Source organism: Saccopteryx leptura, chromosome 3 (assembly GCF_036850995.1).
Source record: "Saccopteryx leptura isolate mSacLep1 chromosome 3, mSacLep1_pri_phased_curated, whole genome shotgun sequence".
In the NCBI taxonomy this organism is placed as follows: Eukaryota; Metazoa; Chordata; class Mammalia; order Chiroptera; family Emballonuridae; genus Saccopteryx; species Saccopteryx leptura.
The window spans coordinates 118,920,559-118,935,104 of record NC_089505.1 but is presented as its reverse complement, the minus strand read 5'-3'; the positions used below and the strand labels follow the sequence as shown (position 1 = coordinate 118,935,104).

At 47.4% G+C, this 14,546-nt stretch overlaps 1 protein-coding gene and 1 pseudogene across 1 annotated transcript in view; one reads left to right on the top strand and one right to left on the bottom strand.

Annotated features, from left to right (window-relative positions):
* KIF2C (kinesin family member 2C) overlaps window positions 1–14,546 on the bottom strand; it is a 28,896-nt gene that overhangs the window by 7,006 nt on the left and 7,344 nt on the right. The window contains exons 5-12 of the mRNA XM_066376127.1: window positions 10,315–10,437; window positions 7,247–7,369; window positions 6,613–6,713; window positions 5,868–5,963; window positions 5,010–5,064; window positions 4,760–4,922; window positions 1,511–1,601; window positions 57–120 (exon numbers count right to left, since the gene is read on the bottom strand). Coding sequence (XP_066232224.1) covers window positions 57–120; window positions 1,511–1,601; window positions 4,760–4,922; window positions 5,010–5,064; window positions 5,868–5,963; window positions 6,613–6,713; window positions 7,247–7,369; window positions 10,315–10,437 — 816 coding nt within the window. The remainder of the gene's footprint in view (window positions 1–56; window positions 121–1,510; window positions 1,602–4,759; window positions 4,923–5,009; window positions 5,065–5,867; window positions 5,964–6,612; window positions 6,714–7,246; window positions 7,370–10,314; window positions 10,438–14,546) is intronic.
* Window positions 3,070–3,935, top strand: LOC136397266 (large ribosomal subunit protein eL15-like; annotated as a pseudogene).

The following is a 14,546-nucleotide window of genomic DNA, read 5'->3' as shown; positions in this document are numbered from 1 at the left end:
AAGTAAGCAATCTGCTTTCTGTGCCCAACCCTACTGCAGCAGAACACACGACTTACACGCCATCGCATAGATCCCTCTGGATGCATTCTGGGCTTTCCCAGGGAGGCCTCCACCCATAGTCTGCAAAGGGAAGGGGAAGATGATGTTGGTAAAGGGTAATTGGCACTGCTGGCTCCATCACTGCAGTGGGCCACACCAAAGTTGGCGGCTGATCCTGCTACTAAGGTCCCTCTTTGCACACTGCACAGAAAGCATATCTGAGCCTGATCAGGCAGTAGCGCAATGGATAGAGCGTCAGACTGGGATGCAGAGAACCAAGGTTTGAAACCCCAAGGTCGCCAGCTTGAGCACGGGCTCACAAGCTTGAGTGCAGGGTTGCTGGCTTGAGCATGGGGTCATAGACATGACCCCATAGTTGCTGGTTTGAGCCCAAAGGTCATTGGCTTGAAGCCCAAGGTTGCTGGCTTGAGCACGGGGTTACTTGCTCTGCAATAGTCCCCCCGTCAAGGCAGCACATATGAGAAAGCAATCAATGAACAACGAAGGAGCTGCAACAAAGAATTGATGCTTCTTATTTCTCTTCCTTCCTATCTGACCCTCTCTGTCTCTGTCTCTCTCTCTCTCACACACACAGAGCGTATCTGGTGCTGCAGCATCTGCACTGAGGGGATTTTCTACAAAAAAATTCACTGTCTGCCTGACCTGTGGTGGTGCAATGGTTAACACCTCGATTTGGAATGCTGAAGTTGCCGGTTTGAAACCCTGGGCTCATCCGGTCAAGGCATCAACTCGTCGTGGTTGCTTCCCACTCCTCCCTTGCCCCTCACTTTCTTTCACTCCTCTAAAAAAAAAAATCAGTAAATAAAATCTTTTTTTTTTTTTTTTTTTTTAGAGAGAGAGGGATAGACAGACAGGAACAGAGAGAGATGAGAAGCATCAATCATCAGTTTTTTGTTGCGACACCTTAGTTGTTCATTGATTGCTTTCTCATATGTGCCTTGACCACGGGCCTTCAGCAGACCAAGTAACCCCTTGCTTGAGCCAGCAACCTTGGGTTCAAGCTGGTGGGATTTTGCTCAAACCAGATGAGCCTGCGCTCAAGCTGGCAACCTCGGGGTCTCGAACCTGGGTCCTCTGCATCCCAGTCTGACGCTCTATCTACTGCGCCACCGCCTGGTCAGGCAATAAGTAAAATCTTAAAAAAAAACTTCACCATCTTTCTTTTCAGGGACCCAGTGTTGCCCCATGGGCAAACTCACACCATGCCAGCCTGAATATTCAGTCTTTTTTTTTTTTAATTTATTGCTACACACACTTTTTTTTTTGAGAGAGAGAGAGAGGAAGGAAGACAGAGAGAGAGAGAGAAACATTGATTTCTTGTTACACTTATTCATGCTGTCATTGGCTGATTCTTGTATGTGTGCTCACTGGGGATCGAACCCACAACCGCAGCATGTCAGGACGATGCTCTAACGAACTGAGCTATCCAGCCAGGGCCTAAAATACTCACATATGTCTTGCCACTTCCCGTCTGTCCATATGCAAAACAGGTCGCTTTTCCACCTTGAAAAACTGTGTGTACCAGTGGCCTTGCTGTGAACCTAAAAGAAAGGACAGGAAGGAATATATATCTCTGACTGAAATGTGCACCCTGAAACCCGCTGACCTTCTACTGTGGAACTCCTAGGATCTTGATTCCTCCTTCCAAGCACTAGTACCCTCTCCTGCACAGTGGTCCCACCTGCAAATCTGAAATTCTCTCAGCCAACTAGAGGGGGGCTGGACTTGTCAAGATCAAGCTGATGGGCCTGACTAGGTGGTGGTGCAGTGGATAGTGTTGGACCGGGACACGGAGGACCCAAGTTTGAAACCCCGAGGTAGCCAGCTTGAATGCAGGCTCATCTGGTTTGAGCAAAGGGTCACTCGGTCTGCTGTAGCTCCACGATCAAGATACATATGAGAAAGCAATCAATGAGAAACAAGGTGCCACAATGAAGAATTGATGCTTCATATCTCTCTCCATTCTGGTCTGTCTGTCCCTATCTGTCCCTCTCTCTGTCTCTGTCACACACACACACACAAAATATCAAGCTGATAGTCCACACTAACTGAGCCACCAGCACCTCCTTTGACTCTGGAGACATAAGACAAAAGCCTGAATTTAGAAGCCGATTTCCAGCATAAGATGTACTACAAAGTCCAGAGGAAACCCTCTAAAGCAGGAGCCTAAAATATTTTAGGCTTTGTGGACCATGTAGGTCTGTCACATTTTTTTTTAAACATGTTATTTGTCCCTGGTTGGTTGGCTCAATGGCTAGAGCATTGGCCCAGTGTATGGACGTCCTGGGTTCAATTTCTGATCAGAGTACACAGAGAAGCGACCATCTGCTTCTTTCCTACTCCCTCTACTCTGTTCTCTCTCTTCTCTTCCTGCAGTCAGTGACTCAACTGGTTTGAGCATTGGCCCCAGGTGCTGAGGATAGCTCAGTTGTTCTGAGTGTCAGCCTCAGGTGCTACAAATTGCTTGGGTAATTTGAGCATTTGCTCCAGGCAGGGGTTACCAAGTGGATCCTGGTCCGGATGCATACAGGAGTCTATCTTCCTTCCTCTCACTTAAAAAAAAATTATTTATTGATTTGAGAGAGGAGGGCAAGGAAGCAAGAATTATCAACTCAAAGTTGCTTCACTTTAGTCGTTTACTGCTTGCTTCTTATATGTGCTTTGACGGGGCAAGCCCATGGTTTTGAACCAACAACTTCAGCACTATGCTCTATCCACTGCACTACCATCGACTAGGCACATTTAAAAAAAACAAAACAGCCTGACCTGTGGTGGCTCAGTGGATAAAGCATCGACCTTGAATGCTGAGGTCACTGGTTTGAAACTCCGTGCTTGCCTGGTCAAGGCACATATGGGAGTTGATGCTTCCTGTTCCTCCCCCCCACCCCGTCCTGTCTGAAATGAATAAAATAAAAAAATAATAAATAATAAAAAAGCAAAACAATCCTGATAGACTGAGAGTCACATAAAAAGGGATTGTGACTGGCTATAGCCATCAAGTAAGCTAAGATGGGCATTTACAAGTACACCCAGGAGCTGTGGAGGAAGAAGCAGTCTGATATAATGCGCCTTCTTCTCAGGGTGCATTGCCAGCTCTTTGCGCTCCACAGGGCCCCTGCCCTACCTGGCCTGATAACGCATGCAGGCTGTGACACGAGGCCAAGCAAGGTCATGCCATATATCGAATTTGTGTGTGCCATGGTGGCTGCAAACACCCTGTTCCTATGGATACGACAAGTAGCAAGGTGCTAACTAAAATTTACTCAAAGCCTTCTGTCCGCTGCTGAGGAGTGAGCTGAACGCGACTATAGGGCTCTGAGAGTCCTGAATTCTTACTGGGTTGGTGAAGATTCCATGTACAAATTCTTTATATTTTTTTAATAGTGAGATAGAGAGAGAGGGACAGGGACAGACAGGAAAAGGGAGAGATGAGAAGCATCAACTCATAGTTGTGGCACCTTAGTTGTTCACTGATTGCTTTCTCATATGTGCCTTGACCAGGGGGTTACAGCCAATGCAGTGACCCCTTGCTCAAGCCTGCGACCATAGGGTCATGTCTCTAACCCCACGGTCAAGCCAGTGAGCCGCACTCAAGCTAGCAATCTTGGCGTTTTGAACCTGGGTCCTCAGCATGCCAGGCTGACGCTCTATTCACTGTGCCACCACCTAGTCAGGCCAGGTACAAATTCTCTGAGGTTATCCTCATTCCATCCCATAAGGCTATCAGATGGAATCCTGACACCCAGTGGATCACCTAACCAGTCTACATACACAGGGAGACATGAGGACTGACATCTACAGGCCACAAGAGCCCTGGTCTTAGAAAGGGCTGCCAGTTCCACCCCACTATTGGTGGTTCTCACTGTGTAGCTTGAAGACACAATACACTCTAGCTCCACCTTTACAGCTAATGTAAGTAATGTTAGCAAAATTCTTACTTAATAATTCAGGACACTCATGTCTGCTTAAAAATAAACAGGGTAGGATTGTGAGCCAAATTTGACCCAGAAGTTTGTCAACTTCTAGTCTGGAGCAGTGCTGTTCAACAGAACTTTCTATAGACAGACGTTCTATATCTTTTCTGTCTAACAGTAGCTACTTCCACAAGTGTCTATCAAGCACTTGAAATGTATTGAACTTTTTCTTTTTAAAGCCTTTATTCATTTTTTTAGAGAGGAGAGAGAGAGAGAAGGGGAGGAGCAGGAAGCATCAACTCCCATATGTGCCTTGACCAGGCAAGCCCTGGTTTTCAAACCGGAGACCCCAGTATTCCAGGTCAACACTATCCACTGTGCCACCACAGGCCAGGCATATTGAAGTTTTACTAAACAGCCACATGAGGCTAGAGGGTGCTATATTAGATAGAGCAATAATAGAGTTTGCTGGGTGCTAAGCCCAGTGGGTAACGGGGCAGCTACATAAGACAACTGAAGAGCCCCTGAAGTCCGCCCAGCCCAGCCTCAGAGAATGCAATGGGTAAAACCTCACCTCTGATCCACCCTAGGATATGCCGCTAAAGCTGTAAAATGGCACATGGCAGCCCAGGAAACAGAGCCAGAGCCAAAGCCAACTCTACATGATAGCTGATCCAAGGAAAACAAGAGAGGAGGCCAGGAAGGGCCTTAGAGTACAGCATGTCTGTGATCAGTGTTACCACAATGTCTTATGTTGGGGGTGGGGGAAGAGGCAAGGGACTAACCTATAGATGACTTCATTTGAAGCTGTTTCATCAAACACAAAGTCAAAGCAGAATGCCTGGTTTTCCAGATACTTCGTTAAGTCCACTTTTAACTTGGGCTCATGTACAAAGAGGAGACACTTGCTAGGGACGGAAATCACATCAATTTCTTTCTTGGCCAATTCTGCAAAAAGAGTATTTTCAAGATATGCTCCCTGGACACAAGAACCCTCAGTCACTCCAAAGCCCCTTCTGACTGACTGGAGTTTACCTTGTTTATTCAGTGGGCGTTTCCTGACACAAACGCATATTCTATGTTCTTCGATCTTCAAGAGGGTGAGAGAAGACAACCAACCAACAAAAGGTTAGGGCAGTATAAAAAAGAACCCCTCCCCTTCCAGTCCCATGTCTGGCCCAAGCTCTAACACTAGGACCCTGCTTCCCCCATCAGTTACTCAAGAGCACAGGGCGGTAGTTCTCAATTTTCTTCCTGGTGTTCTCACTCTACTGCCTACAGGTTTCAGCACACTTTCATAATTATTAGTAAGAATTTGGCCAACCTATAAAAGTGGGATGGTGGGGTTGAGGGGTAGTTTATAAAGACCGGACTTGGCCCTGGTCCGTTGGCTCAGTGGTAGAACGTTGGCCCAGCGTGTAGAAGACCTCGGTTCGATTCCTGGCCAGGGCACACAGGAGAAGCACCCATCTGCTTTTCCACCCTTCCGCCTCTCCTTTCTCTCTGTCTTTCTTTCCCTCCCGCAGCCAAGGCAAAGCTGGCTCGGGTGCTAAAGATGGTTCCACGGCCTCCGCCTCAGGCACTCGAATGGTTCTGGATGCAACAGAGCAATGCCCCAGATGGGCAGAGCATCGCCCCCTGGTGGGCATGCCAATGGAACCCGGTTGGCATGTGGGAGTCTGTCTGTCTCCCCACTTCTCACTTCAGAAAAATACAAAAGACCAGACTCTGCCATCCAGGGCTCATGAACTCCAGTCCACCAAAGGATATTAAAACACTCTCAGGAAAAGTGAACATTTCTCAATGCTCTCACTCCTTTAAAGAGATGTTTTCTGCTTCTCAATTGTATACCTATTCAGGAAGGAGAGGTAGAAACCCTCTGGGTTTACTTACAGGATCAGTCATAGTGAGTGGATGACATTCCAAAGTGGCCCGAAATTCTTTAATCATCCGGGCAAATTCCCAGTTTGGAAAGCTGTTGTCATACTCCTATTTGGGACAGGAGCAAAAAGGAGCTGACTGCTAAGATGCAAGTGCTCTCAGACCTCAGTGCTCAGCAGATTTAACAACTCATTGTGCACAAGGCCCATCAGAGTTGACAAAAGTCATACCTGAGCTCACTTCCTCCCACCCCTGGCTCTAGGCTGAGAACCCAGGAATGAAGCCCTGGGAATAGAGATTGGCAAGGGCCTACGCACGCACCAAACCACTACAGGAACTGGGGCGAGGGCCACTGCTCCCCATCGTTAGGAGATCAGGAGGCTGGGATTCCCCAAAGCAATTAACCCAACTAAGGGGAAATGCTTAAAACGACTGCATGGTAGCACCTCCACCACCACACACACACAAGGAGGTTAGGGGAAAGCAGGCAACCGTGCCCAGCAGCCCGCTGGCCACTGCACTGGGGGATGGGCGTGCCCACTGGACAATCAGCATGAAATAGTCCTCAACTGAAGACCCCCAGAACAATATCTGACTTATTTGTTCTCTGAATCCTGATGAGACACCAATTAAACTTCCTGGATATCAGAACTGGAGCCTCAGTAACGAAGGAACCAACTGTATCTGTACTGCCATTCACATTCCAGTTAAGGACACCTGCCCCAAACCCTGTGCCCTCCCTTCCCAAGAAAGGTACCTGAGCTCGCTTTATTCTCTCTTCAGAGTTCTGGGCCCTCTTCTCTTCTCGCTTGTTCTTCATTTTTTCCATTTCCTTCACAAAACATGATTTCCTCCGAACTAGGAGCAGAAAATCTTATTCTTTTACTTGTTTAGGCCAGTAAACAAGTAAACAATCTTATTGTTTACTTGTTTACTTTGTTTCTCTGGCTGAGGTAGAGTCCTGGGCCTTTCCCAGAACTAGGCCTTCTCTAGACCCTTGCTCCTAAATCACCATCAGCAAGGAGAGGAAGCAGATATAACTTTTGGGATGGCCAAACCCACAAAGCAAAGATTTGCTAATATGAGCATTCCAGGTCTAACCACCCAAGCTCTCCCCACATTTCTGTGGCATTTTTCCAACAACCAGAAGTGAAACCATCTCTGCTTGGTCTAAATGGTCAGCCAAGATACTATAGCTGTGACAACTCAATTATATTAGAAGGTTCCTGCCCGCTTAAGGGGACAGGGTTACCTCTTGTGAAAACCTGACTCCATGGCCACAGGGAAACATGCCCCCAAGCGACAAACGCAGTTTGAACCCAGGTTTGAGACTGGATGTAACTATCTGTCCTGCACAAGGAGCAGAGTAGCAGATAGCTCAGCATGTCTACCTGATTTCAGAGGGCTTTCAGAAGAACTGCCTTGGGTGGAATGAACTTGATCTTTCACCTCTTCGCTGACCACTGTAAATGGTATTTCAGCCACTGCAGGGCAGGAGTTCCTAGGGGGGGCAGCTGTGGGGGAACAAGAGTCATTGGAGGAACAGGCAACTACATCAGCTGTACTCAGCTGACCCTGAGTGGGTCATGGGCCAGGAGGAGGAGGCTACTGCCTGCCAGCTCAGCAAAGGCTCAGGCTCCTATGCTATGAGCAGAGCTCGGGCTTTCCCTTCATCTCAGCCCACACTCTGAACTGGACCAGTATCTGCAGAGGCTGGCACATCGGGTCAAAAAACTCTTAATGGGTGGCCCTGGCCAGTTGGCTCAGTGGTAGAGTGTCAGCCCAGTGTGTAGATGTCCTGGGTTCAGTTCCCGGTCAGGGCACACAGGAGAGGCAACCATCTGCTTCTCCACCACTACCCCTACTCTCTCTCTCTTTCTTCTTCTCCCGCAGCCATGGCTCAATTGATTAGGGCGTACCAGCCCCAGGCACTAAGGATAGCTTTGTGGAGCCTTGCCTCAGGTGCTAAAAATAGGTCAGTTGTGAGCATGATCCCAGATGGGCAGGGCATTGGCCCCAGACGGGGGTTGCTGGGTGGATCCTGGTGCGGATGCATGTAGGAATTTGTCTATCTCTCCACCTCTCACTTGGAAAAGGGAAAAAAATAGAAAAAAAAAAATCTTAAAATGATGTGAGTTCCTCAGTACGGGCTGAATTCTTTAGGCTTGCCCTAAGCATGGGATCTAGACCAGGCCTTCCTAGTTACTGGGAGAAAAGTCAGGCCTTTCTGACTTCTCAAAAGCCCTGGAACCCAGGTGGTTAACAGGAGCAAAGACTGAAAAGCCAGCAATAATGGAAACAACTAATCATACTGATTCAACACCGAAAGGCACAACCCATGACGACTCATTACTTCCCATACTTGGTCATGATCCTTTTGTTTACCTTCATTTTATAAGAGCTGTATGATATACACAAGATGTAATGATTGTAAAAAAAAAAAAAAGATGTAATGATTGTATATCTTATAAAATCTGTCTATATTATGTAGTATTTAATAAAAGTTGACAAGGCCCTGGCCGGTTGGCTCAGTGATAGAGCGTCGGCCTGGCGTGCAGGAGTCCCAGGTTCAATTCCCGGCCAGGGCACACAGGAGAAGCACCCATCTGCTTCTCCACCCCTCCCCCTCTCCTTCCTCTCTGTCTCTCTCTTCCCCTCCCGTAGCCAGGGTTCCATTGGAGCAAAAAGTTGGCCCGGGTGCTGAGGAAAGCTCCATGGCCTCTGCCTCAGGCACTAGAATAGCTCTGGTTGCAACAGAGCGACGTCCCAGATGGGCAGAGCATTGGCCCCTGGTGGGCATGCCAGGTGGATCCTGGTGGGGCGCATGCGGGAGTCTGTCTGACTGCCTCCCTGTTTCCAGCTTCGGAAAAATACAAAAAAAAAAAAGTTGACAATCATATTTTTAAACTGTATATATATATATATATATATATATATTTTTTTTTTATAACAAGGATAAAGAGTCAGAGAGAGGGATACATAGGGACAGACAGGAATGGAGAAATGGAGAGAGATGAGAAACATCAATCATCAGTTTTTTGTTGCGACACCTTAGCTGTTCATTGATTGCTTTCTCATATGTGCCTTGACCGCGGGCCTTCAGCAGACCGAGTAACCTCTTGCTTGAGCCAGCGACCTTGGGTCCAAGCTGGTGGGCTTTTTGCTCAAGCCAGATGATCCCGCACTCAAGCTGGCGACCTCGGGATCTCGAACCTGGGTCCTCTGCATCCCAGTCCTATGCTCTATCTACTGCGCCACCGCCTAGTCAGGCTATATTTTTAAACTATGTTTTTATTATATTTTAACTATTATTTTTAACTATATTTTTAAAATATATATATAAAGTTCAAAAAGAGAAAAAGCTAATCTGTACTATCAGGATTATAGGTACCACTGGGGACTTAAGAACTGGAAGGGAATTTTGGGTGCTGGTAATGCTGTTTGATCTGGGTGTTAGGTTACATGAGTGTGACTGAGGACTATATGTTCAATGATATGTTTACTTTTCTTTATTTATTGTATACTATGTTTCAATAAAGTATAAAAAAAGAGAGAGCCCTAGCTGGTTGGCTCAGTGGTAGAGTGTCAGCCCGGTATGTGGATGTCCTGGATTCAATTCCTGGTTAGGGCACATAGGAGAAGCAACCATCTGCTTTTCTTCCCTCCCCCTCCTCCGCACAGCCATGGCTCAATCGGCTCAAGTGAATTGGCCAGGGGTGCTGAGGATGGCTACCCGGCCTCTGCCTCAGGTGCTAAAAAAGCTCCATTGCCAAGCAAGGAGCAATGCCCCAGATGGGCAGAACACTGTCCCATAGGGGGCTTGCCCAGTGGATCCTGGTCTGGGCGCATGTGGGAGTCTGTCTCTCTGCTTCCCTTGCTCTCAATTATAAAAAAAAAAAAAAAAAAAAAAAAAGAGGCTCTGGCCGGTTGGCTCAGTGGTAGAGCGTCGGCCTGGCATGCGGAAGTCCCGGGTTCGATTCCTGGCCAGGGCACACAGGAGAAGTGCCCATCTGCTTCTCCACCCCTCCCCCTCTCCTTCCTCTCTGTCTCTTTCTTCCCCTCCCTCAGCTGAGGCTCCATTGGAGCAAAAGATGGCCCGGGCACTGGGGATGGCTCCTTGGCCTCTGCCCCAGGCGCTAGAGTGGCTCTGGTCGCGACAGAGCGACACCCCAGATGGGCAGAGCATTGCCCCCTGGTGGGCGTGCCGGGTGGATCCCGGTAGGGCGCATGTGGGAGTCTGTCTGACTGCCTCCCCATTTCCAGCTTCAGAAAAATAAAAAAATAAAAAAAAAAAGAGAGAGAGAGAGAGATTTTCCAGATAAGGGAGCTGTCAGGCAAGGGCAGAACAGTACTAAGTGAAGGGAGTGTAGGAATCTTAGGATATTCCAGAACTGGTTTGGGGCTATGTGTGAAGAGCTGTTCCAGGGCCTCAAACAGGAAAAACAGCTTTATTACTCACCAGGAACTAAAAACTGTTTGCGGGAATTTACAGGCAAGGGCAGCTCCACTTCCATATCATTCTCCTGAGTGGCGATGGGAACGTCTGAGAGAGTGGACATGCGAGTAAAGCGGCTCCGGAGACCTGAAGAACCGGGGCCAATAGGTATAGCATGATCAGGAGTGCTGATCGGGGCAAGCCTCCAAGATTCTGTACAGGCTAAGTACCAGTGACCCCAAAACTATTTTGTTCACATTCTACAAATCCAATAGTTCCTAAGGGCAACAGAAGCTCCCTCCCACCAGAGCATCTGTCTTGAGTAAATGGAGGGACCTACAGCCAATATCTTCAGACACCATTTCTGAAGACAGATCTAATCCCGCACCTACCATTCTACAATAATCTTCTAGACTTCAAAATAACATTATAGTAAATATCAGTATTTCCATCTAATGAAAGGGAACATTAAGGCTCAGAGAAATTAAGCAACTTGCCCAATGTCATTTAATTATAAATGTCAGGGCCACAGTGTGAACCCAGAACTTCCAGATTCCAAAGTCTGAGCTTTTACCCCTGCTCCAGAAGCTTTACAGAGCCAAGCCTGAGCCACATATCAGAAGCCCAGGAAATCAGCAACCTTGATTTTCTGGAATCTTAAAAGAATGCTTCAGGCCCTAGCCAGTTAGCTCAGTTGGTTATGAGCGTCGTCTCAAAACACCAAGGTTGGGGGTTCGATCCACGGTCAGGAAGCAACCAGTGAATGCACAACTAAGTGGAACAACAAATAAATGCTTTCCTTTCTCTCTCTCTAAAATCAATAAGTAAAATCTTTAAAATAAATTAATTTTAAAAAAAAGAATACCAAACAGAGAGACAAATGAGTTATATTTGACTTCTTATCAATTTCTACCCATCTATATAGCTTTCCTCCATGAGAGAAACCATCTGCCTGGCCTGTGGTGGTGCAGTGGATAGAGTGTCAACCTGGAATGCTGAGGTTGCGGGTTCAAAATCCTGGGTTTGCCGGGTCAGGGCACATACAGAAAGCACCATGCAAGCAATGAACAATTGAAGTAAAGCAACTATTGAGTGGATACTTCTAGCCCCTCCACTCTCTAAAATCATATAAAACATTTTTAAAAAAGAGAAACAGGGCCCTGGCCAGTTTGCCCAGTGGTAGAGCGGCGGCCTGGCGTGCAGGAGTCTCGGATTCGATTCCCAGCCAGGGCATACAGGAGAAGCGCCCATCTGCTTCTCCACCCCTCCCCCTCTCCTTCCTCTCTGTCTCTCTCTTCCCCTCCCGCAGCCAAGGCTCCATTGGAGCAAAGATGGCCCGTGCGCTGAGGATGGCTCTGTGGCCTCTGCCTCAGACGCTAGAATGGCTCTGGTTGCAACAGAGTGACGCCCCAGATGGGCAGAGCATCGCCCCCTGGTGGGCGTGCCGGGTGGATCCCGGTTGGGTGCATGCGGGAGTCTGTCTGACTGCCTCCGTTTCCAACTTCAGAAAAATACAAAAAGAGAAACAATTCACCTATAAAATAAATCATCAATTTGGAAATAGAACACATGGTGTCATATAGGCAAAGATCAACTTGTAATGAATTCTGAATCTCCTAAATTTGAGCTGATCTGATGGCTCTATATAATCCATGTCTTTCATAAAAACATGAATTTTAAAAAAAGAAAAAAAGAGCATGGCACTGGCCAGATAGCTCAGATGGTTAGAGCCTTCTCCCAAAACGCAAAAGTTGCCAGTTTCAATCCCCACTCAGGGTACATACAAGAACAGATCAATGTTCCTGTCTCTCACTCTCTTCCCTTCCTCTCACTAAAATCAATAAATAAAAGTTAAAAAAATAATAAAATTTTAAAAGATTTTTAAAAAGAGAATGAATTATTAGTTTCCCAATTTACCAAAAGATTTGTAATCTTGTGTTTCATTTCTATTGTTCAATAACATGCACTTTTTTTTTTAATTAAATGAGAGGCAGGGAGGCAGACAGACTCCCTCCCACACTCGCCCCAACCGGTATGCAGCTGGCAAACACCTTACAGGGTGATGTTCTGCCCATCTAGGGCCACTGTTCTGTTGCTCAGCAACCAAGCTATTTTTTTTAGTGACTGAGACAAGGTCATGGAGACATCCTCAGTGCCCAGGGCCAACTTGCTTGAACCATTAGAGCTTTGGCTGTGGGAGAAGAGACACAGAGAGAGAGAGAGAAGGGGGAGGGGTGGAGAAGCAGATGATTACTTCTCCTGTGTGCCCTGATTGAATTGAACCTGAGACTTCCACAGACCAGGCCAACACTCTACCACTGAGCCAATGGGCCAGGGCAATAACATGCATCTTTATTAAGCACCAGGGGCCAATGCGCTGGAATCAATTAAGCCATTACATGAGGCTACAGAAGGGGAAAGAGAGGTGGGGAGAGGGAGGAAGAGGGAGAGAGGGAGGGAGGAAGAGGGAGGGGGGGAGGGAGAAAGAGAAGGTGAAGGGGAGGGGAGGAAAAGCAGATGGTCGCTTCACCTGTGTGTGCCCTGTGTGGTATTTAAACCTGGGACTTCCACATACTAGTCCAACGCTCTCCACTGACCCAACCAGCCAAGGCTTGTGTATTTCCATTATAAGGAGCTGCGGCTATATCCACTGCCACTCCCATCTCTCCTGTAGACCAGCAAGAGAATGCCAGCACCGCACCACTCATGCCCAGCCCAAGCTCATAACTAACTACATCACCCTTCACCCTGGGTCTCCAGGAACCTGAAGCTCCAGCCAAGTAATTATCTTGGCCCTGAGGTAGCTAGATGCAGGGCAGTGATATTCTCTGGACTGGGTTAGGCATGAAGGGATAGCTGGCTCTGAACAATAAGCTGGATTTCTTGGGCCTATAGCTAGCTACCCACTATGGTCACAGACCACTGCATTCAAAGTAGGTTTATGCCAACATCTACAGAGAAAATCCAACCCTTTTTGTATACAATTTAATGGGTTTGGAGATAAGTATACACCTATAAAACCATCATCACAATCAATGCCATAAACTTATCCATCACCTCCAAAAGTTTCCTCCCACTCCCTTTATTTCTTTTCCCTTTTTCAGTAAGAGCACTAACATGAGATCTACCTACCCTCTCAGTAAAAAAAAATAATTTTTATTATTATTATTTTTTTTTTTGGTGAGAGAGAGGCAGAAAGAAGGACAGATAGAAACAGACAGACAGAAAGAGAGAGAGATGAGAAGCATCAACTCTTCGTAGAAGCACCTTAGTTGTTCACTGATTGCTTTCTCATATGTGCCTTGACCGGGGGGCTACAGCAGAGCAAGTGATCCCTTGCTCAAACCAGATGAGCCCATGCTCAAGCTGGCGACCTTGGGGTTTCGAATCTGGGTCCTCCAAGTCCCATTCCGATGCCCCATGCACTGCGCCACTGCCTAGTCAGGCTTTAATTTTTATTTATTGATTTTAGAAGAGAGAGAAAGGGAGAGGGGAGGGAGGAGGGAGAGACAGGGAAGAAAGGAAGAGAGGGAGAGAGGGAGAGAGGGAGATAGGGAGAAAGGGAGGGAGGGAAGGAGGGAGAGAGATCGATTTGTTGTTCCACTTTATTTATACACTCATTGGTTGATTCTTGTATGTGCCCTGATTTGAGATTGAACCTGCAACCTGGGTGTATTGGAATGATGCTCTCCAATTGAGCCACCCGGCTATGGCCTCACAGTAAATTTCTAAGTAGACAACGTGATACTGTTAATCACAGGCCCTATGACGTACATTAGATCTCTAGAATTTATCTTTTTTTTTTTTTTTTTTGTATTTTTCTGAAGTTGGAAACAGGGAGGCAGTCAGACTCCCGCATGCACCTGACCAGGATCCACCCGGCATGCCCACGAGGGGGTGATGCTCTGCCCATCTGGGGCTTTGCTCCACTGCAACCAGAGCCATTCTAGCGCCTGAGGCAGAGGCCACAGAGCCATCCTCAGCGCCCGGGCCAACTTTTCTCCAATGGAGCCTCGGCTGTGGGAGGGGAAGAGAGAGACAGAGAAGAAGGAGAGGGGGAGGAGTGGAAAAGCAGATGGGCACTTCTCCTGTGTGTCCTGGCCAGGAATTGAACCTGGGACTCCTGCATGCCAGGCCGATGCTCTACCACTGAGCCAACCGGCCAGGGCTTCCTTATCTTGCATAACTGAAACTTTGTACTTTCTGCCCAATACTTCCCCATCTCCTCTTCCCTGCAGGTTGGATTATTCCTCACT